Source organism: Spermophilus citellus (assembly GCF_964194105.1).
Source record: "Spermophilus citellus genome assembly, chromosome: 3".
In the NCBI taxonomy this organism is placed as follows: Eukaryota; Metazoa; Chordata; class Mammalia; order Rodentia; family Sciuridae; genus Spermophilus; species Spermophilus citellus.
In genome coordinates, this window is record NC_138184.1 from 102,544,181 (window position 1) to 102,568,409 (window position 24,229).

The 24,229-nt window shown below is 50.7% G+C and overlaps 1 protein-coding gene across 1 annotated transcript in view; it reads right to left on the minus strand.

Annotated features, from left to right (window-relative positions):
• TMEM132D (transmembrane protein 132D) overlaps positions 1-24,229 on the minus strand; it is a gene marked incomplete at both ends in the record, with an annotated part of 481,494 nt that overhangs the window by 123,754 nt on the left and 333,511 nt on the right. The window contains one exon of the mRNA XM_081288230.1: positions 22,589-22,772. Coding sequence (XP_081144356.1) covers positions 22,589-22,772 — 184 coding nt within the window. The remainder of the gene's footprint in view (positions 1-22,588; positions 22,773-24,229) is intronic.

The window sequence follows — 24,229 nt, forward strand, 5'->3', positions numbered from 1 at the left end:
AGCCGGTGCCTCTAGAGGGCTCTGCATCAGTGAGCAGATGACCTGGGACACCAAGGGCTTGTTCCCTGCACCAGCGGTGGAGAGGCTCTGCTTCAAGCTGGGTGTGCAGTCCAGGGGCTCAGCAGGTGGGCACCTGTCTCAGGCTCAGTCCAGGTCCACTCAGGTCTGTTGCTCAGGACCCTCATTCTCCTGGGAGGAGCAGGTCTGGGGAGTGTTCACAGCTGGCAGGAGCACAGGGGACAAACCCAGCCCGGCAGGCCTCCCTCTTCTAATATCCCCTTGGACAATGTGACTCACAAGGCCGAGCTCCAGCTCAAGGTCAAGGACAGAAGAAGAAGTCCCACCCAACCTGAGACCAAGGCAAGTGTGCCTATGTAGGGCAAGGGACAGCAGACCTTTTGCCCCAAGTGTGACTGCAGCAGGCTGGGAACTGCCAGCCTGGCCTTCCTAGCTGGCCCCGACACCTGCATCTGTGTGGATGGAAGAAGAACTGAGGAGCAAGCCCTAGCACCCTGCTCCACACACCAGCCTTGGTCCTCTGCCTGCTTCTTACCCAGCCCTCACCAACTGCAGACGGCCCCACTGCCCACATATCCACAGGTGGATGCCTGCCATCTCCATCCCAGCCTCCGGCACCCTGCAGAGCCTTGGAGAGCCCTAGGCCAGCAGGATGGGTGGACAGAAAGGAGAGGGATGGATGGGTAGATGGGTGAATAGAGAGACAGAGACATAGGCAAACAGAGATTTATTATGGGTGTGGGCTCCTGTGGTGAAGGGGGCTAGGTGGTCCCGTGATCTGCCATCTGTGAGCTGGAGACCCAGGATGCTTGGTTGTGTAATTTAGTCCAAGGCTGAAGGTCTGGGACCTGGGCACAGGGAGCTGCTGGTATAAATCTCAGCATCTCAAAGCTCAAGAACCAGAAGCTCTGACACGTGAGGACCCGGCTCAAGGAGGGAATGGGGGGTACAGATTCGCCTTCCTCTGCCCCACCGCTCTGCTGGGGCCTCAAGGGTTGAGGGTGCTACCGTCACCTGCACTGGAGAGGAGGATCTTCTATACTCAGCCAATGGGTTCAAATGCTTGTCTCCTCTGGAGACATCTCTCACAATATACCCCCAAATAATGTCCTCAGCTTCCTGGCATCCCTGAGCCTAGTGTGTGCCACAGGAAACTGACCATCATGGACCTCAACAGGGGTGTGGCCTCCACACCTCCAGCTGGGCTCTACCCAGAGGCTTGCACCATCTTTTAGAAAGTAACTCTCTATCTGACAATTGTACACATTCTATATCATGAGCTAAAAAGTCCCCCGCCCGTGCTCACAGCCCAACCCACCTGACTTCATCTTGTAGCAGCCCCCCTCTGTACCCTGTGACAATAGACTGGCTGCGGTTGGGCTTGCTGGTGTGCCCTGACCCCAGACTTCAAACTTTCTAGTCTTCCAGATCTCATCGCCACTGGTGAGACCTTGGCCAACCACCCTGTCTGCAGGACAGGGCATCCATACCACAGCTGCCCAGGGCCAGACCCTCCTATGGGACAGACTTCAGCAAACAGCAGAGACTTTACCAGTACAGTCCCCCTGGTTCCCCCACTATGATGGTGACCACAGTGCCAGCTGCTGTTAATGGCTCCTGAAGTATTTATTGAATTAAAAAATAATCAGAGACCTCAAGTGCTCTCTGGAAAGTTGGAGAGAGATGTCCCACGGCCGAGGGCCACGGCTCCCACCACAAGCAGCTCCTCAGCTCCATGTGCCCCAGTGCATGCTTCTGACATGTGGGAAGTGCAAGCCTGATCATCCACCAGGATCCCTGTGCCTCTGACAGAGCCTCATGTGACCTTCAGAGTGGGACATCAGACCTGAACGTACCTCTGGCTAGGGACAGCTCACGTGGCATCTCACCACATGGGCAGGAGGCACTGTGGGAGGGTCGGCGGTCTGCAGCTGCACTGCCCCAGTTAGACCATGGATGCCTTTCACAGTCTCTCTGAACCTCAGTGACTCCACCATTAAAGTGGCAATAATAGTAGTCAGAGCCCACAGGTTATTATGAAGACTATAAATGGTGAGTTCCTGCAGAAGTCTTTTGTGAGCTGTGCGTGGTCCAGAGTGAGAATCCATCTGGGTTGGCTATTATTAATACAAATAAATATTAATTTGGATGAAATTATAGATACAAGGCAGAGAGAGAGAGAGAGTTAGCAAGCGAGAATCACAATTAGGGCCACTAAATGAGACTTGTTACCATCTCCCTGGATGCCTTCTCAAAATAAGGCTTCTGCAAATGCAGCCTCAGATCTTGGAGCGCAGCGACTCACCCACCAGCCAGCTGTCGAGAGACGTGTGACTCTGGGAAGTTCTGCGCAGCAGTCCCAGGGCCACCCTATGGAAGAGCTCCCCTGACTCTTGTACCCTGGGGTAAAGCAAGGGCTGGCGTTGGTACAACACCTCAGCTACCAAAAGCCCAGAAACACATCTGCACTTACGTCTATTTTCACAACATCTGTGCAGAAGCAAGAGAATTCCATAATAGTACCCCATTCGTAGATGAAGAGATAAAAAGAAACCCTCCCTCTGACTTAGCATGGAAACCCCATAGCCAAAAAGAGGCCAGAGGACCAGCCCTGTGGGACAAGGCTCCCTGGTCCACCTGACATTACGTTTTAGTCCCTGCTTGCAGTGCCTTTTTCCTTGGCAAAAAAGGGGCTGGCGTTAGAATCCACAGGCCCCGTCCACCACCCCGGAATGCAATCCCTGAGCAATCACAGATGTCGATGACTGTGGCTCTGAAAATTAAGAATCCCACTGGAAAGAGGATTCCATGACAAAGAAAGCCGTGGCTCACGGTGTGCAGTCCCCTCCTGCAGAAAAAGAGAATTATTTATGGCTCTGAGCGGGCCACGGCACTCTAGCCCGCTGCTTTGGTTGACCCAGCATTTCATGTTCTCGCAAAAGAAATTTCTTAAATACAAAATCGATGATACTCAGAGTGCCAGTGTTCCATGGCTCACCCATCTGGGAAATGCTGACCTGGAGAAATTATGTTGCAGAGTAAAATCAGACAATAAGACTCATTTCTTCTGCATCTGCACCCAGGGCTGGTTAGTGCAGATCGGCAGGCTGCAGACGTGGTGCCGGTACCCTTCTGGCCTTGCAAAGGCTGGGATTCGGGCAGCTACGGGAACCAGGGAGGTAGGGAGACAGTTTTCAGGGACTGGATGAGTCCTGAGCTCAAACTCCTCCAGCTATGTAAGGATTTGACATCAAGAAGCAATATGGGACAATGATCAAAATACTATTTTTTCTTTTTCTTTCTTTCTTTCTTTTTTTTTTTTTTTTTTGGCCTAAGCAAATTTAGCCATTCCAAATCTAACTCATGATTTTCTTAGAGGTACTATTCAAATTCATTTTAAAATTAGTGCTACTAGTTTCCAAAGTCGTGTATGTTCGTGCAGAAAGACTTTTGAGAGTTTCTAGGAGACCTAGAAACTAGAACACACCATGGAAACTAGGGGTCCATATCATCCGCAGACCCTACAGCACCTGTCCACTGACAGGGGGAGGCCACCCACTGTCCTGGCCATCAGCTGTCATTCCGTGATTGTGGCTATGTTTGCAGCACACTGGACACACCACAAATACCACAACTTGAGCATCAACCCTGTTGTTAGTTGATAACTCAAGCCTAGAGATTTGGGGGGAGCAGTGAACCTAGGATTTAAGTGACGTTCAGGAAGGAAATGACACCATCTGCCACCATAGAGATAAATCCAGAGGACAGAAAGCCAAGTGCAAGTGTCACCCACAGGAAGCCCAGGACTGTGCATTGTTCCCATTTCTCACAGGCCGACGCAGAGAGCAGAAGGGGATTCCCAAGCTGGGTGGGTGGGGGAACGATGGTCAAAGGGCAGTGATTCAGGGAAACCAAGGGTGAGATTAGAGATGGAAAAGGAAAATAGGACCAAGTCCGTGTGCCACGGGCATGCCGCACATGCTGGGGACACTCCTACAGAAATGCGGCAAGGGATGGGTCACAGGTAACCCTTTGGCCATTTCTCAGCCTTCTCAGAATCCACCTGAAACCAAGTGCTCCATCTCCCCTGGAAGCCATTCCACCCACCTCTCCCTCCGCATCTCCATTTGTTTGGAATCAGAGACAAACCAATTTGCTGGAGATCTGTGTCCCCAGGACCTCCCAAGGGCGAGTCCCCAGCACTCCCTGTTCCTACACAAGCTGTGCTCTGCTCTCTGGGTGGTGTTTGTCCCCAACTCTAACTCTCCTGCTACCTGCAGTTCATGCTCAGCTCACCGAGGCCTTAACACCCTGATCTATGCTTCTTCCTCATCTTCTGGTGGACATGCCTGGTTCTAGTCATCAGCCTTGGGAAAATGCCAGGACTCCTCAGGACTCCCTCAGACAGGCTTCCCTAGCACGCTACATTCTGGTCACACTGGCTGCGTAGGGTTCATTCTCTCCTCAGAGCCCACCGATGGCAGGACATTCCCTCCATTGCCACGTCCGGGTCCCCTGCTTCACGTGACGGATGCTTCTTTTGTCCGTCAAGTCCTTGCATGCCAACTCCACAACAGGACACCCACCTCTGATTTATTTACCAAGCCTCCCTCCACCCAGTATAGAGGCCCAGCCTGATTTATGTATTTGCAGAAGATCCGCGTGAACGAATGAGAACTCTACAAAGGGTTCTTTAAATGGAAACAACGAATTTAAATTTATGATAACGCTATGTAGATAATTTCCAAACCATCCATGAGAGGACGATTTGCTGATTAATCCCCTTCCATTTCTCTGCCACGGAAACCACTTTGGACAACATATCAAAGCACAAGGCAGCACTTGCTTACCAAGCCTTGCCTTTAAAATGATCAGTGACCCGCTGCCTTGTTTAGAAATCATAAATTGAATATAGTGGCAAAATAAATTGATCCTTCAGGAAGAGCAGAATGCCTCTTAGTTAATTCTCAGATGAATAATAAAGCACAGTCCACGGATCCACCACTTAGAGGTTGGATGGATTTATTAGCCCGAGGTTGGGTGCAGAAGAGCAGCCGTAACTAGGCTTTCTTGCTGGGCTATTCTGGGACACACATGTGCAGATCATCTGACAGAAGGAAAGTGTCCCGGGGAAGAGGTCTTCATCTGTCTGGAAGAGGTAATGGCTGGCTGCAGCAGATATTGATTAACACACACCATTTTAGCTGTTACCCTGCTGAAAGGGAAGCAGGTAACTAACTGTAGCTTTTAGTTAAAATTTGCAAGGGAGCATCCTGAGGATCAGCTGGGGACATGGGGTGGAGAACAGAGACCCGAGGCTTCAGGACACTGAGGGGCAATGCCTCGGCTGCTGGTCACTCAGCTGTTGGAAGACAATCTGGAGCTCTCTGTGTACCACGTTGCCCCTGCCTGAGCAGCCATACCACAAAGCCCTGGTGTAGGCTGGTTCACCCAATGACGCTCCTCGATCTGTCCTCTTCCTGAGTCGCACACTCCCCCTGGTACTTTCTGGAAGGTTGGTTGCTCTTTTGTGTTATTTGTAGATTGTGGATAATCATTTTTTGTTGTTAATAAGTACGGAGGGAAGCAAATATCAGGTCATTTACGTAATGACTGGTTCAGTAATTACATTATCATCTCGCTGACACCAGATTCTCTAGATAGCTTTTGTTGCGAGATGGTCTTTACAATCCCGGTGGATTTGTCTCTTTAACACCCATCTGGCCTTTTTCCTCACATTAACTTGCTGAGGATGGGTGGGTGGAGTCACTGGAACAGAGCTGCCTTGGGATGTCACCAACCGGCTTGTACCTGGCTTCAAGACCCGGGTAGCTAGCCACATAGGACCTGGGTGTCCAGTAGAGGAACCTGTGCAGCCCAGGGTGGACCTGCAGAGACGGAGCCCTTGGCACCCCTATTGGGATGCCCAGAGGCTTCTCTGGCCAACGCTCACTGGAAGCCAGGGGAGATTCAAGTCCTTTCAAGTGGAGGATGTGAGAAGACTAAAGAGTGGATCTGTAGAGGCCAGAGGAGAAGCCTAGCAACCCACGAAAAGGAAGGCTGAGGCCCTGCAGCACCCGCCCCCAGGCCCCGTGTCCCTGGTCACTTTTGCCAGAGTCACTGGCCTAAAGAAGGTGCTCGTTAGGAAGGAATTTGGCAAAACATTGTCAATTCACCATTTTAATGGCTTGGAAGCCACCTGGTGGGACAGACCTATGAGGAGGAACAAGGAGGGCAGACCAGGACAGGAGCTCAGGGAGGTGGGGACGCTGGAGTGCATGCAGTCCCAGAAGCTTCGGGTTCCCCAGAGGGTGCTGTCCACGCTGGCTGTGTTCAGAACAGCAGTTAGTGACTCATATTGACAGAATGGGTCACGTTTGTCTCAGTCACACGTGGCCCAGAGTGCCCCTTGCACACGCAGGGTCCTTGAATATTTCAAGACCACAGTGCCTCATGCGATTCTGTTTTAGAGAGCAGTGCCGAGTTTAGCTTCCAGGCTCAATGCCCCTACTGCACGAGAACAATCACCATGAAGATGCAGATGAGGACCGGCAGGTCACAAAGACAAAGAGACGTCGGCAGCGGACAGTCAACGGTGCAGCGTGGCTTCCCGCAAAGACACTCCGCAGGCTGGCAGCATCAAGGAAAATGCCATCCCAATATGAGATCTGAAGGTCCTTTTGTCAACCCACACATGGGACACAACTACCAATAGACCTGGGGTCCCCAGCTGAGACCTATGAGCAACAGGGAGCTGGACCCTCACCCCAGGTGCTTGCTAACCCAACAGTCTGGAGAGGACCATCTGAGCAGCAGTGCCTTCAGAACCAGGAGGTTCAGACCTGAAGAGCGCTGTGAGGGCACTGCTGGTGCTGGCTGAACCCCATGCTCCTCAGTCAGCAGGGAACCACCCTCCCCAGCCACTGTGCAGTGAGGAGGGGCTGGGCACAGATGCTGCCTGCACACGCTGCAGCGCTGGGAGGTCGGTTCATACTGTGGGTCTCTATGGCAGATGGGTGTTCTGGGTCTCCTGCAAGAGCAAAAGAAGTCACTGATGTGTTACTTGAAATCGGAGACAACAGCGCCCTCCTGGCCGGCTCTCAGGGATCCCTATCTGTGGTGCAGAGGAGAGTGTAGAGGAATGGAGAGGATGAAATGTTCACAATGACTTAGACTCACTCCAAGGTCAGCGTGGAGGAGCACAGTAGTGGCCGAGGACACAGGGAGAGAAGTGAGTTTGGAAACCAGGTATGAGGCCAAACCAACAGGAGGTGGTATTGGGTTGGATATTAGGACAAAGGAAAGAGGGGCCCCAAGAATGAGTTGAGCAGGGAATAAGATGGGAGAAAGCTATGCGCTATACATTGGGCATTGTAAATCTGCCAGTCATCTGTATTCCTATCATCTATCCATCGTATCATCTACCCAACCATCTGTCATCTGTCCTTCCATCTCATCTTCCTAGGCAGCAAGTGCAGTGGTTACCTATCATCCATACCCACCACGGGCTTCCCGTACCTTCACCTGTATCTGCTATTTCCATATACACAGAGGCGTGGGTTACCTAGGAGGAGCTACATCACTGTGGCCCAGGAAAAAGCAGTAAGAGGCTGGACCATCCCCTCCTAGAGGTGCCCTAGCGGGCATGGCACCACAGTGTGGACAGCTCTCAGCTGCGTCAGAACGCACAAGTGCTGATCTTCTAACCAAATGTCAAGAATTCCATGAAACGATGGGTTGGTGTGGCGCCGTTTCTAGAAGAGACAGGCAGACACCACACCGTGCCAGTGCTGGTGGACACACACGCAGATTGTCCTCTGTGGGTCTCAGTGTCTTCTCCCTCACCCAGGCCGCTCCCGACACCACACGCCCACCACCCATCTGCGGGAGAGACCTGCCCTGTCCTCTTCCGCTTTGGAGATCAGTCTATCCAGGAGAACTGCAGGAGGGCGGGGCCAATGCCCTCCACCCACTGCTCCCCAGGTGCCTGCGTGGTCTCTGCCACAACACGTGTCCTTGGGCTGTGTGTCTCCCTGGGCTGGCTGCACACCTACACCCTGGTGGTTTAAAAACATCAGCTTTGGAATCACACAGACACTTTCCAGTCGGGTGACCTTCAGTAACTTCTTGATTTTTCTACAAGGACCTCGGTTTTCCTCAGTGGTGGAGTCAGGACATTTTGCAAAGGTCTGCACAGGAAGCAGGTGGCTAAGCTCAGTGCCCACCGATGCTCTCAGGAAGGATCTTCTGCTGACTCCCTAGTGTTGTTGAATCCTTCCTCAGAAGCTGAGTCTGTTCTTGGACACCAGCTTCATCAAAGCAATTCCTTCAAGTCCAGGACGGACTGCGTAGGAAGATAAGGGTCCTGCCTTCCATCACAGTGCCCAGGTTTACGCTTTAGGAGGTTGAATTCGCCACTGTTTCCCGTCTCAGAAACATCCTATCCCTCCTTTTTAAGGACGCATCTGTTACCTACTATAAGGGTGCACAATCCCCAGGATCCATGTTGAGTAAATAATCAACCAGCTACCCACGTACGTTACCAAAATAGAAATAAAAGATTTACAAATAGACCCTCAGATCTCTGTTACCCTAATTTGCAAAATACATTTCTTGATGGTCTGTGGCTTTTCCATGTGCTGGCTTGTGCACATGCACATAACCACAGATTCCTAAGGACTGGTGGCCTCCGTTGCCCACCTTGAAATTACCAGGAGACGGACCCACATAGGACACACAGCACTTTAAACACCTTCTTGCGACTTCTGCTGTGGGTGATTGAAGGAAATGAGCTCTGTAGCCAGCAGCTCTGAGCAGTGACCCTACCCCTCGCCCCATTCCTCAAGTGTAATGAGGAGCCCACAGGTGTCCTGTGGCTTGGGCACAGCTGCCCCAGGCGTGGAGTCCCCTCCCTGTGTTCCTGCTTGTGTTGCTCATGTTTTTATAATTAAAACGCCTTAGGAAGAAAGATTTGCTTCTTTCCAGATGTGGTCATGATGCCCCCTGACACCCCAGATCATTTCATCAGAAAAGCGGACAGCTCCCTGTTCACATGCCGCCTGCCATTTTGAATTTTCAATCACCATTTTTGCAGGAAAGGTTTTAGGATTTATTTGGTAGAGAATGGAAAGGCAGATAACTTCTTCACCTGACACTCTATGTGGTCCCAGCTGTCCTAGAATTTTCCGCTGAGAATTCCCAGAGAGCCTCCTTCCCCTCCCTCTAGCAACCTGCTTGTCCTCAGATCCTTGGGCACCCACTCTTCCCCAACCACTGTGCTTCACAGAATGCCGGGGCCAAATCATCGCAGCTGGCCTGGGACACACCATCCTGTTGGCTCTGATGGGTTCAGGAAAGCTGCCTTAGACTGAGGCAGATGTGACTGTTACCAGACCAGGGCTGGGGACGCCTGGTGTGGCCCAGAGTGATGGAGGCCTGAGCTCCCCCAAGGGTGGAGGAGGGCGTCCTGCCTTTCTCTGGCTGAAGGTGAGCATGGCACCATCTTGCTCCAGGTGTTTGCTTAGACCATGAAGGGAGGTCTCAGTGGAGGGTGAGAGCAAGCCGTGGTCAGCAGCTTCAGGGACCCTCAGCCCTGGACTCGGTGCACCTGGAGTCCATGCCCTTGGGACATGTCACTGTGCCAGGTGAGACATCTGCTTTGCATGTGAGCATGTGGTGGGGGCTCCTGCCTTGTGTACTTTGAAAGCATGGTGGCTGAGCCACATTGACACTGAGTCAGGAAGAGGATGCTCAGGACTGGTAGGGGATGAGAGCAGGGGGCGGAGGGGAGGGAGGAGTCTGGGGAAGGAAGCGGGAGAAGAGCAGGGGAGCAGGGGATGAAAATCCCTTCCACCAGGTAGGGGAGAGACGTGTCCTCACGTCCACATTCATTGTCTCCTCCTTGAAGCAAAGGGAAAGTCAGGGTTGAGGATAAGACGGTCCCTTTTGTTCAGGATAAGGGTAATGGGGGACTTGGTGGCACCCTGGAAAGTCTGGTTCATTCACACTGAAGACACAGAAGCTTCAGTGTTTGTGATTTGCCCCCATTGAAAAGCAGCATGTCCACCAGTTGTCAAGCAGAGATTAATAAAAAGTTTATGGAATGAATTACCTCCTGCATTCTTGCTTTAATGGTATCCAAGGTCATATTTAGCACCCCCTGAAATTTCTAGAGTTCTTAGCATTTGTCAAGAAAAGAATACCTCGGGCTGAGAACTTTGGTGTTCAAGATATATTGATAAGTCCCATATGACAACATCACCATTTTGTGAAAACATTTATTTAATATATTAGTTTCAAACTATTTTAAAATCAATTGTCTCTCTTATTAGGAAGCCCTTGGGACTTTTTGATCAAGGTGGAATCGCCAACGCATTTATACATGCGGGCTGGCATTCTGTTCCTGTGGGACTTGGAGCCCTCTGCACTCTTCCGTACTGTGCACCCCTTTGTGGAGAATGCCAAGGGACTTCCCACGTAATGTGAGCGTGCAAAGGGAAAAGCGGACATCTGCGTTTGGCCTTCACAAGCTATCCTGTTACAGGACATCTGCCTCTGGAGTCCTGGCTCTCATTAAAGAATGCAGATATGCATGCTCCTGCTGAGAGTGCCCCTGGGTTGGTGGAGGCTTGGGATTCTGCTCAGGCTCACGGTCACCCTTGGGAACTCTGTCTTGCCCGACTGGCTTCATCGGGAGGAGGACGTATGTATCTTTGCAGAGTGAGTCTTTGAAACCTATGTCCACTCATCTCTACCAGGCAAAGGGCAGCCACAGAGTGGGTTCTCTTCCTCCTCCTATTAACGGTCACAGATGATATCTCTTTGGGGGCTACTTCTTCTCTTCTGGCTTTAGAGAAATGGATGAGGTTTGACAGGTGATAGCATTTTCCACCAAGAGGAGGATGGACCTGAGGGTGACTCTGATTCTTGTATGGATGGGGATGAGGGACTTGGGGAAGTGTCTTGCTCCTTGTGTGCTCTCATGTGACTCCCAGGAGTAAAGCAGCAAGCAGCCAGTCTTGGGGACTTGCAGGTAGGTGCATGTGTCTGGCAGATGTGCTGATGACCTCCAAGCTCTGCCTTGCCCCTGTCCTTAGTGACCGGGCCTTGTCTTAACTGAGTGCAGCCTTCCCATAGCCCTGGAGGCCTGCAGCTCACGGCCCTCTGTAGGGGTGGCCTCTGGACTCAGCTCAGAGAACTCACTGCATATCCATTGATAGCTAGTGGCTGAGGGCTGAGGAGGCACATGCAAGCAGCATGTCACCTGAGATTTCCAGGATACTTACAGGGGCTCACTCTGTGACCATGTGACTTTTTGTGTTTTTCTTCCTTTCCTTCAAACTTTTAACTCAGACACAATGGCTAGAGCTTCAACATCCAATCTGCATCATGAGGTTTTTTTTTGAGAATATAGTAGTCATGTGGTAGAGAGAGACACCCACCTCGATCCTGGGTCCCTTAGGACAAGGAAGCCACCTGTTAGTCTCAGAGAACCTATCTCTGGACTTGTTTTAAATGAAAAAGAAACCTCCATTGTCATTAAAACTATTGATTTGAGGCATCAAATTTTATGTATCCAAATGAATCTAATCATATATAATATATCAATAAATTCTGATTTTTGCATAAGCCAGTTGGGATTGAATTTGAAAGCATCCTAATGGAGACTAACCCTCGCCATTTCACATGTGCCTAGCAGCAGGGTCAAGTCTGCATATTTAGAATACGGCTTCTTTACTTACTACCTAAAATACTCTCCAGTTAGTCTTTTTATCCCTAGAGGACATTCAAAGTTTACTTTTTCTTTCTTTTTTCAGAAAACTTGTAGAAGGAAGTAATAGCTGCCTCTACATTTTTGTGCTAATACCATAAATGTTCTCTTTGCTAACATTATTGTTAACAGCGGGACATTGCTATGAGTATATTCCTCACGTTAGTATATTATCACCAGTAATCCCATGTCATCAGTAGTAAGGGCAATGTCAGTCACCATAAGTGAGATTAGCGAGAGTATTTATTGTACAGTGGCCGAGTGCCTGTCCCTGAGCTTCATGTGTCAGCTCTAGTCTCACCAAACCTCTACACCACCCTCTGGAATGGAAGGGCTGTCACTGTCCCTTTTGCATAGATGAGAGGAGAGAGGTGCAGAGAGACCCCTGGATTGCCACAATGAACTCTCAGGCCAGGGCTGTGGATTCAGCTTCTCCCAACTCACTCCACAGGCCCTGCGTGGTGACTGCCCTTCTGCTGTGGGCTGGCTGGGGTCCCACGGCTGCAGAACTCAGCTGACCAAGCCCTTTCACTGAGTGCTCGTGAGCAAGACAGAACCAACAGGAGGCTTGCTAGGCATACAGAACCGGAGGTGAGGACGGCACAGCAGGAGGAGGCCGAGACTGGCCCTGTGCCCCAGGGTCCCCACGCACCACAGAACATCATCTGCAAATCCACCCCCACACAAGCTGGCTGGAGCCAGACGGTATCTTGCAGTTATGTGGATCCAGAGGTTTTCCAAAATTTTGAGTTTGGGTTCAGATGGTGTCTCTTGTGCCCAGTACAATTTTCACATGTAGAAGAGATGACGGTGGGAGTGGCTGGCGGTGTGAATACCTGAAACACACATGGTCCTCCCTGCCAGCCAGCTTTTCTGAAAGTCTTTTCAGCTTTCGGCAGTTTCTGCTAAAATTCTGGACATGGGCTTTTAGAAAGCAATTCAGGAAGCCAGGCAACTTGGGCCCCGAGCAAGCAGAAGCTGGGGATCACTGTCGTCCCTTGTCATCTGCAGGGACTGGGATCAGGATCCCGAGGATGTTCAAGTCCCTTGTCTAACATCATGCTGTGATCGCATCCAGCCTGTGCACACCCACCATGTCCTTTAACAAGCTAGACGGCTTATTCTACCTGGTACCGTGCCAGCGCTCTGTAACCGTGTCACCCTGGATTGCTTAGGAGATAATGACAAGAAACCTAAGTCTCCACATATTTTACAGAGTTACATTTTTAAAGAGTATTTTTTGTCTGATTGGTTGCCTCTGAGGATGCAAGCCCCAGGTGGGAGGGCCGCTGTAGGGGTTCTCCCTCGAGCTGACAGCCCTCCTCTCTGCAGAGCCTTCCGTCCTGGTCACTGCCCCTGAGACAGCAAGCAGGTTCTGACACAGTCCAGTGGACACTATCAAGGAGGCAGGCCATGAGGCTAACCCAAGATTGTGAGGGACATGGAGACGGGTTTGGGATGGACAAGCGCCATGTGTGAGGGAGACCACCCAGGACCACAAAGAGAGGGCATTCAGTGACTTAAGAGTCACACATGGGAAGGGCTCGCTCATGCGGGGAATCACAGTCTCGAGGCTGAGTCACAAACCTGCGAAGGCTAAAGAAGGGGGAGGGAGATGGGAGAAGGGGGACTCAGGCCACCTGCCTGGTGAGCCCACATCCCTGCAGAAGCCACAGAATGGACTGGGTGGAAATTCTCCAATGTTTGCTGTAGAAAATACACTTTTCTCATGACAACGACCCCTAATGTTCATTTTTAAATTGTTAGTGGACTTTTTTCAAGGAGATCAGATGTTGTGTCCCACATGAGTCGTGTAGGGACATTTCCACCTCAGCAGGAGGACACAGAGTGGCTGAGCCCATTACACATACACTAGGTGGTGGTGTGTGGGGGGGGCAAAGCGGAGCCCGCCAGCTACAGTCCTGTGAGGCACACAACTAAGGATGGCCTTCACATTTTTCTGTGATCAAACAAATCAAAGCAGCACACTATTTTGTGACATTTGAAAGTCACATGAAATTCGAACTTCAGTGCCCATGCATGACGCCCTTGGACTCAGTGGCACTGATTTGCTCACACATGGCTGTCAGGGGCCACAGAGGCAGGGCTCTGCTGCTATACAGGGGCTGTGTGCCCACGAGACTGAAAATGAACACCACCTGTCCCTTCGAAGAGAGCGACTGTCAACCCTATTGCTTCCAACCACATTTGAGTGACAGCTCCCTTTATAAAACAAACATCTATGTAAGAAAGTAGCACTCCTTTGTTGCTCTGAAATAAGAGCCATACTGTAATCTACCTGTGCACATGCTGGAAAAATCCATATAATATTTTATCTGAAGTACAAATAAAAGCAAACCATTGATGATAAAATAATAAGCATCTGAATACATGCATTTTGAGACAGGAGCACTCATAAGACAACTGTGCTCAGACACCTGCACCACTCCACGGAGGGAGGTGAGTGGGAGAACACATGGGTAGACGGATGCAGGTGCTTTATCTGAAGTTCAGCGTCTCAGGGTATTGCTACTGGGGCTCAAGGGGGGCTGGCTGACAGTAGCTGGTACTTTGAGGAGCACATGGTCACCGACCAGTGGTGGCCTGCAAGAGAGGAGCTTCCATCTGCTCTCCTCCTATTCTCCTCTCATCTTGGCTGAACTCAGGCCCAAGCCAATGGGCAAGCAATCAGTTGAGTGCCAACCAGGAAGGATAGACTGCAGGGGTGTGGTGCAGGGTGGACAGGTGTGGACAATGGATCCGCAGAGCAGATGGTAGTGTACAGGCTGACATCTCAACAAATACATGATCTCCCCTGAGTTCCCAGGACAAAAGTTCAGAGCTGTACCATCTAAACTGATAGCCACTATCACCAAGGGCTACTGAAGTTTATGTCACTCTTCAAGTTTATGTTACTTCTCATGTTACTCTTTAGTCACACTCTTTGCATTTCTAGAACTCCGGAACCATGTATGGCCATGGCTGCTATATGGGATGGCTCAGGTCACAGGACAGGGTTTCAGCTTAGACAGTCCTATCGGGTGGCGTGGTCTGGTCTAGACTCAGCTGATCTTTCCTGGTCAAGCGTGCTCCTGTCCAGTTTTATGTCTGGATACCAGGTGTCCCCCAAAGGCTCAGAGGAGAGATGATCATACTGTGAGAGCTGCAGCCTCATCAGGCCACCCAGTTTGAATGGACTGGGCGGTGACTATGGGCAGGTGAGGTGGGGCTGGAGGAGGCAGGTCACTGGGGGCTGCCCTGGAGAGGTCATCTTCCCTGTGACTGCCCCCTGCTTCCTGACCCCACCATGAGCTGAGCAGATTCCCTCTGCTGGGTGCTGCCCCATGACGTTCTGCCTCACCTGGGCCCAGAGCAGAACTGGGCTGAGACCTCTAAAGCCACAAGACCCGGCTTTCCCCATCTAAGTTGTCCCTATCAGGTATTTTGGTCACAGTGATGCAGAAGCTGACCAGTGCATTCAATCAGAAGCAAGCTCTGCTGTCCCCAGGCAGTACATCGAGACCTTCCGTCTACCTTCACCAGGTCCACCCTCGTCACCCTTTGTATGTGGACTTGGAAATTAGCCTCCAACCTGACCTTCCCATTTCCATCACCCCTTCATGTATTCCTCACAGCCTTCAGAGAGACATGTGTGAACGAGTTCACAAATTAGATCAGGGTGAGACGACTGGAATCAGTGATTGACCAGCTCGTGCCCTGGCTGGTGAGGGCCTGTACCCAGCGCCTGCAGCTCTGCAGCCTCCCACTGCTGCCCCTGGACTCAGCATCCCCAGCTCCTGGGGCCTTTCCCCAGTGAAAGCGCTTCGAGCTGGCCGTGCCTGGACCTCAGCCTCCATGTTTCCTTCTGCTTGGACAACGGGCTCTTCTCACGTCTTCCCAGGCTGGATGCTTGTGGCACAGATGTCCCCTCTGCACTGACCACCTCATCTGAGGGAGCTGGCCTGCTTGGCAGCTCCCTGCTCAGCTGGCCCAAGCACACACAGATTCTGAAATCGTCTTGCTCAGTCATTTCTCACTCGCCACCTCGCTAAACCAAACCTGTCCCCCGCTAGACCCCAAGCCCAGAGGCCAGAGCCCGGCACACAGCGGGGCTTGTAGACATTCCCTGAGTGTGCGGTGTCTCTGTTGCGCCTACAAAATGAGTCACATCACGATCATTTGTTCACTGCGAGCAACTGGCTGTGCGCAGCTGGGCTGTTAAGAGCCACGCGGCAGACAGCAAGAGCAAGAGTGCCGGGTGCCGGTGACAGCACTGAGACCCAGCCACTGCTGCTGCCGCTCATTATAAATCACCTCTGGAGAGGAGGCTCATTAGGGAGCTCACAGGCATCGAGGGGTCTGGAAAGGGAAGGCAGTGGCTTTGCGCATAATAAATAATTCATTTTCAGATGATTTCCTTATTTCAATGAGACTTCTCCATTTCCATTTGGTGAGCGCGTGTCGTTGCATTTGCATTTTCCAAGGATCTTTCTGCACACTGCACAGATCAACAGCCCACACCCTCCGCTCTGGCTTGCAAAAGCTGCCTGGTGGACGGGGGGTGAGCATGGACTGTGGAGCCCATCCAAGTGGAGCCAGTGTCTTAGCTGGACAGCATGGAGCCCGGATGCAAGCTGGCTGTCTCCTCCATCTGTGGGGCAGGACAGGAGTGGTACCCAGGCTCTGGGCCACCTTGGGGTTCCAGTAGCTCAGGGAGATTAGTGAGCCCCACCTGGTGTCTGGTGAGTGCTGAGCGTGCTGTGGTCACCCAGCACTGTGTGGGCAGCACTGGCCACTCAACAGCACACAAAGAAAGCAGGCGCCTTCGAGCAGGAAGATTTTTCTCAAGGGCTGTCACAGCATCTTAATTTGCACTTGGTTGAGGACGTCTGAAAAGGAAGGTGGCTGTGTGCTTGCAGCCCGACTGAATTTTCAAAAAGTCGGGAGTGAAACAACAGAGGTATCTGGCATATTAATTAACAGGCTGACACGGGAGAGAACACCAGGAAAAGTCACACAGAAAGAGCCCAGAGCCCGCTTTTATGCTAAAAATAAAGAGAATTTTCACGATTAGGAGTCAGGAAAGAAGGTTCCTTCTGTGACTTGGGGATCTTTCCCACGTCCTGATCTCCGCAGGTGACTGTCACAGCACATTACCTGTGCTGACTTCAAATTGCCGTGCGATAAGGATCCAGCCGCCCTCTCTCCGGAGATGTCTGTATTCCTGGGGGACACTGTCTGCAGGCATCTATCAGGAGTCGGCCCTGGGTCAGCGCGTTGCTTCCTGCAGGAAGTGCAGACAGCAGGAGGCCAGGGCAGGGCCAGAAGCCTGGAAGCAGGGAGCTCAAAGCTGTGCCACCAGCCGGAGGTTCTGAGGATGAGGGGAGGTGTGGTTGGTGAAAGGACGGCTCCCCTCACTTACGGAGAGAAATGCACTCCCTCCAGCACAGCTCGGAGACTGTGTCATCAGAAGTTGATGACGTCACGATCACGTGGTCATAAAAGTGAGGGGAAGTTTGTCTGCTAGGTTTACAGAGATGGGCCATTGGTCCTGGTCATAGGCGGAGGACACTGACCAGAAAGACTCAGGAAGACATAACGAGTTAAGAAGGGAAGAGGGTAACTCCACTGTCACCCAGGAGCTGTTCAAGGAAGGGACTCGGTGTTCAGGGGAGCCAGCTCAGGTGGGCCAGACTGAGGAGCCCAGCTCCCATCGGGGTCGGGACTGCAGAGCCCCGGCTCCTGCTAAGGAGCAGCACAGAAGGCCAAGGTGGTGCCCAGGAGCCCGGCTGCTTCTGTGGGCAGGAGCTTGGGTTTGGGTGAAGATCAAAGGATAAAACGAAACGATGAAGGACCGAAGGACCGAGATACATCAAAGCGGCTTCCCTGGCACACAGGGTCGGCTGCCAGGCACCGTGGCTCCCAGTGGCAGGGTCTTAACCAGCAGAGGAGCCTGTCATCCTCCGCGTGTGCAGGGAAGCAGCAGGGCCACCCCAGGTCCTACCTGGCCATGAGGACCAAGGAAGGGCGCTGGGAGCAGGTGGCCTGGGAGGTGGGCCAGGAAGCAGGGGCCAGGGTCTGCTGGTGGCACGGTGGAGGTACCTGTCACTAGGAGGAACCCTTGGCCCGTCCTCGGCTCGGTGTTTGTCTAGGACCCTGTGGCCTCCCTGGGAGTGTGCAGGGCTGGGCTGGCAAACACACCCATCCCCTTCTGTCATTGTAAATCCTGTCAAGTCACTTCAGGGTCACTGCTCCCCTCTGCTGACTATCAAGGGCAACTCAGAAGCGAGTCTGTCCTGACCTCACCTCCAGACTGACTTGTAGCTGAAGTCCCAGCCCAAGGGCAGCAGCCGAAGAGTGGTCGTCACAGCTGAGGCACGAGACAACCAGCACCCGTGGAGACCCAAGACGCAACGAGCACCCGTGGGGACCCACCGTAGGAGGGCCAGGTCCTGACCTCCCACGCATCTGCCACCTCCTTTTCCCGAACTGACAGCAACATCCATGTTAGCAGCCCCCAAAGACTCTTCCTGAAAGGAGTGAAAATTCGTTTGCTGGATTTGGAAATGAAGGGCCTTATGACCAAGTTTTAAAGGACTTGCCGGTGCCATGGGAACCTCTGATGTGTGTCTCAGCATGGCTGCCTGGGAGCCTGGCCAAGCTCCAAACCCGCGTGGCAGCCACAAGCCAGGCGCCGCCACAGAGCTCAGGACCTCTCTCCTCAGAACAACTGTGGCTCCAAGGAGGACTCCTACTCTTCAAAGAACGGCAACCTGGGCCCAGGGTGAGACAGGGACGTGTGGTGGACAGTGTTCACTGAGGTCAAAAACACATTTTACCTAGAGCATAGTCCAGGTGGATTTCCCAAATTGGAAAAAATGCAAGGAAGTTCACAAAAATTAATGACTGGGTAAGAGAATGCAAAAGCCCTCACCACCCTGGACACCAGGGTAGCTACGTCCCAGCTCCAAGTTTCCCAGAGGTGAAATCACACATCCACCAAGAAGGGGAGGCCGTGGGCTTTGCCCCAGGTTGGCCTCCCGTCCTCCGCCCTGCAGAACTCTCCAATGCGTCTGCCTTTGGCTTCACTTCCCAAGGCTGCAGTTCGGCTTGCCTGTGTGTATGTGAGCCATGTTCAGATATTTTAATAGTTGGAGATTTTATAAACAAATAAAACAGGTCCATCTTTCCTCTTGGAAGTGATTAGAGGGAGATGGGGGATTTCTGTATGGAAAAGATCAGTGGATTTGAACACATACACATACACACACACACACACAATCAGAGGAGCAAAACTTTCTGCACATCAAAAAAAATGCAACCTGTGAAGTTGACAGGTGAACAGTAAACTGGAAAGGCAGTGGGTGCTATGTCAATCAGACAGCTGGCACCACAGATATAGAAAAGTGTTTCCCATGTCGGAGGAGGAGGGGGAAGTGTTTCAGTTCTGCAAAATGGAGAAGTCCTAGAGATCCAGGGAGCAGCAACGTGATCACATCTAAAGCCAACCAACTACATGTAGAGAGGCCAAGATAGAATCCTCATCAAGAAAAGTGAAGCAGGAGGCATCAAAATACCAGACTTTAAACTATACTACCAAGCTATAGTAACAGAAACGGCATGGTGTTGGCACCAGAACAGACATGAAGATCAATGGCACAGAATAGAAGGCAGAGACAAACCCACATGAATACAGTTGTCTCATACTAGACAAAGGCACCATCAACATGCACTAGAGGAAAGATAGACTCTTCAACAATGGTGCCGGGAAAACTGGAAATCCATATGCAACACAATGAAATTAAACCCCCGTCTCTCACCATGCACAAAACTCAACTTAAAGTGGATCAAGGAACTAGGAATTAAATCAAAGACCCTGCATCTACTAGAAGAAAAAGCAGGCCCAATTCTCCATCATGTTGATTTAGGAACCAAATTCTGCAATAAGACTCCTAAAGCACAAGAAGTAAAGTTAAGAATCGATAGACGGGATTTTTGTTAAACTAAAAAGCTTCTTCACAGCAGAGGAAATAATCAAAAACAGGAAGAGAGAGCCTACAGAAAGGGAGAAAATCTTTGCCACTTGCTCCTCAGATACAGCATTAATCTCCAAGATATATAAAGAACTCAAAAAACTTAACACACACACACATAACCCAATCAATAAATGGGCAAAGGAACTGAACAGACACTTCACAGAAGAAATATGAATGGTCAACAAATATATGAAAAAATGTTCAAAATCACTCACAATTAGAGAAATTCAAATTAAAACTACACTGAGATTTCATCTCACTCCAATCAGAATGGCAATTATCAAAAATATAAGTAGCAATAAATGTTGGAGAGAATGTGGGGCAAAAGGTACACTCACATATTTCTGGAGGGACTGCAAATTGGTGAACTCACTCTGGAAAGCAGTATGGCAATTTCTCAGAAAACTTAGAATGGAACCACCATTTGACCCAGTTATCCTACTCCTCAGCATTATACTCAGAGGACTTAAAATTAGCTTACGATAGTGACATGGCCGCATCAATATTTATACCAGCTCAATTCACAAGAGCAAAGTTATGGAACCAACCTAGGTGCCCTTCAACAGATGAATGAATTTTAAAAAATGTGGTACATATACACAATGGGATATTACTCAGCCGTGAAGAAGAGTGAAATTATGGCATTAGCAGGTGAATGAATGAAACTGGATAGTATCATGCTAAGTGAAATAAGTCAATTCCAAGAAAACCAAAGGCCGAATATGTTCTCTCATATGACGCAATATAGGCAGGAGGGAGGGAGGAGTGGAGGTTCACCTGATTGGGCAAGGGAGGGTGAATGGGAATGGGAAAGACAGTAAAATCAACTAGACATCACTTTCCTATGTTCATATATGAATACATGAGCAGTGTCGCTCCACATCATGTATCACCACAAGGAGCGGAAATCATACTCCATGTATGTATGGTATGTCAAAACACACTCCACCGTCGTGTGTAACTAAAAAGAACAAGTTTAAAAAAATTTCAAAAAAAAGAAAGTTCAAGATGGTAAATTCAATATCATGTGGATTTTTTTTCCACTTTAAAAGAAGATTTATGACAAAGTAATAATAAGGAGTTGCATTCCCACTAAGAAAATAAAATAGACAAAGAGCAAATGTTTAATAAGGAAATAAAAAAATGTAACCCAAGGAGGACAAATTAAGGCAACACTGAGATATAATTTTTGCTTAATAAATTCTCTATGTTTTAAATTTTAATATTCTGTGTTGGTGAAGTTGCAAGGATGGGGTGTAATTATACACAGCAGGTGGAACTGTAAATTAGTTAAACTTTCCAGAAGGCAATTTGGCAACCATTGAAAAAACTACTAAAAATTGCATATCCTTTGATTCATATTTCTAAAAGTTTACCTCAAGGAATCAATCAGAGATGTATGCAAAGGATTCCATACCCCAAATATAAGCCACAGTGTAATTTAAGATAGAAAAAGTCTCTAGCATTGTAAGTTTATGTGGTGGTGTCAGGGAGCTATCAGGGGAATTTTTTTTGGAGTTATCCTTTATTCCCAAATTTCTTCCACACCTAGTTCCAGTGCTTGGGAAAGTCCTGCCATCCACACACTGGGGTGTGGCCAATAGGGTGGGAGCAGAGGTGGTGCACTGAGCAAGAGATTGAGTCCGCCCTTGTCTCCTTCAGCCTCTTCTTGCTGCTGCAGTGTGGACATGTTTGTCATTAATTTGGGATCATGGAGACAAGGACAATATCTCTGGGGTCACTCAGCCATAGGATGCTGTTCCCTAAGCCTCTGAAGCCATCATATAAACCTGGGCTAATCCCAAACAGGGGCTAGAACCACACAGACTCACCGGCTCCGAGACTGCGCTAGGAGGTCTCCTTCAGAGCTGCCAGAGTCGCGTTGTTCAGCTCTCTCAGAGGTCCTCTGGCCCTGAATTCATCTCCACATGCAGCCAGAGTGCTTCCTGAAGACACCATTAGGCCATGTGTCTCTGGAGCACGCCCGGTGGCCTCCGGCTGCTTTAGATAACCCAGCCCCACCTCTGTCCTCACCTGGCCCAGGGGAGCCAGCCGACGCTCCTCTTTCTCTAGTGATTCTGGGATTTGCATCTGATTTCTTACAAATATCCCTCAACGAACATCAGAGTAACAAAGTCAAAGTAAGGTACTGAGGGTGACGGCCACCACTCTTCTATGACAAGCCGGCTCTTCACTCTCGAGCCACGGGCAGCCGCCCGGCCAGCACAGCTGGAGTCTCACCAGACCAAAGTGTGGGAACCAGTTCATCAATGCGGTTCAGGAACCAGCCGAGCCTGCAGGCCCCTTCCAGAAAGAGCCCCACCTCATTGCTGGGAGCTGTTCAGTAACAAAGGAGGCCTGCTGCAGAATCAGCTCACCTGCTGGCACAACCCGTGCTCCTCTGGTTTCCCGCAACAGAACCTAAGCCATGTGCCATGCTCAGGGACAGCAGCCTCAGCCCTGCTCACAACCAGGCACGGTCACCCGACACTCCACGCCTTTGCCCTGCAGAGCTGCACATGAACAGACTCCGCATGGGATCTACATCATATGCCACGCAGATATCAAATCAGCAATCATTTTCATACAAAGACAGACCCAATTTTAATACCTGGAGTTAAGAGTGCACATTTCTAGAGTTGGCGGATGCGGTCAACTTCACAGCCTTCTCGCTCACTGACATTCCCCACCAAATCTGGGTCACAGCATGGCACCTTCCCTGTCCCGGAGTTCGGTACCAACAGCCCGAGGCAGGCACTCTTACCATGGCCAGCGGGATAACTCCAATCAAGTCCTTCTGGCTCACGTAGATCTTGGACACTCCCAGGTCCGACGTGATCTCTCCTGGGTACTCCACCTGCCACGTGACCAGCTGTGTGGTGGGCGAGTCACTGGGCTCCTCGACTTCCACGTCGATCTGCATGACTTCGTAGGAGGTGCCGTCCACACTGGAGAGGAGGAGAGAGCAACTGTGAAGGACTAAGCGGGGCACCGGCTGCTGGTGTGCAGTCACGGGAACTCCCGCATTAGTCACCCACACAGGGCATTAGGAAGGACACACCATTGACGGTGGGCTTTGCAGTGTTTGCTGGGCTCGCACAGCATCACTCGAGGGCCCCAACTCCCCGATTCTGTGAGCTATGCATCATCCCCAGGGCAGGTGAGGGGGATCATCACGGCCAATTGCAATTCCACTTCCTAAGTGCTTTCTGACCTGTCTCCACAGGGGAGGACTCCCTCTCCTGCTCAGTTCTATCTTGCAAAGGATGGCCAGTTAGAGGTGGGTGGACAACTCTATGGGCATCTGAGGGTGCTGTGGCTTTGTTTTCTAGCTGGCGAGAGAATTGCAGAGGCAAGGCATGGGAAGAGCTCAGACCAAGGGGGTCCATGCTGATGAGCATGGCAACATGGCCAGATGCTACTGGACACAGGATTTATTGTGATAAACATTAGCTTTTAGGCATCTTGGATTCCTATAGGCATGCATCTATAAAGGAATAAAAGATTACTAGGATTAGATCAGCAACTCTTAATGTTAGCTTAATTAGTTGGCTACCTCTTGTACCTTTTTATAGTCTGCTTTTTATATAATATCTGCTATTCTATGTGTCAGGTTAAAAAAAAAAACAAGTAGTATTGTTCCAGCCCCTCCCAGAAGAGGAAATGGAGACTGTGGGGGAGAGTCCACAGAGAGAGGTGCAAAGCCTCGGGGGCCAAAGCATGCTGCATCCATCAGATCCAACCCTAAGACTCAAGTTCACTGTTTGCAAGAGGGTCACTCAGGAGTCTCAGAGGCACCCTCCCTACAGGTGACAGAGCCATTGAAACCTCTTATCTCTCCACCCAACTGTATGGATGCTCAGGGATACGGGGGTCTTCTCAGCAGCAGCCTTCCTCCTCGGCATAAGGGCACAGGTGGAGTGCTGTGTATGAGGGGGCTCAGTAATGAAGGGAGAAAGAGGGAGGGAGAGAGAGAAAGATGAGCAGGAGGAAGAGGAGGGTGGAGAAATGGCATCAGAAGACCTAAGACTCCACTGCATGGATGCTCCAGCGGCATCTCCCACAGGGACAGGAGGAGCTGTCCTGGACGGGAGCAATGGCAGGGACGATGGCACCTGCTGGGGAGTCCTGCATTCTCTCAGTCCTCGGCTCCCACGGGAAGGAGGTTTGATCTGGGAAGCAGAAGATGGGTGGGCCTGGAGACCATGTACCACTGCCCAGGGGCCCTTCCCCTCCCCTTCCTTTTTATTTCTTTCATGGATAAATGTGCACATGGAAAATCTCATTTTCCTTTTCTTCTTTAAAATGAATGTCATTGTGCCTGTTCACAGTAGCTAACATGCTCTGGATCACGTGGTTTTAGGAAAGTGGTTTTGGTGAAGTGAATCAGCCTCCCTCCCCTCAC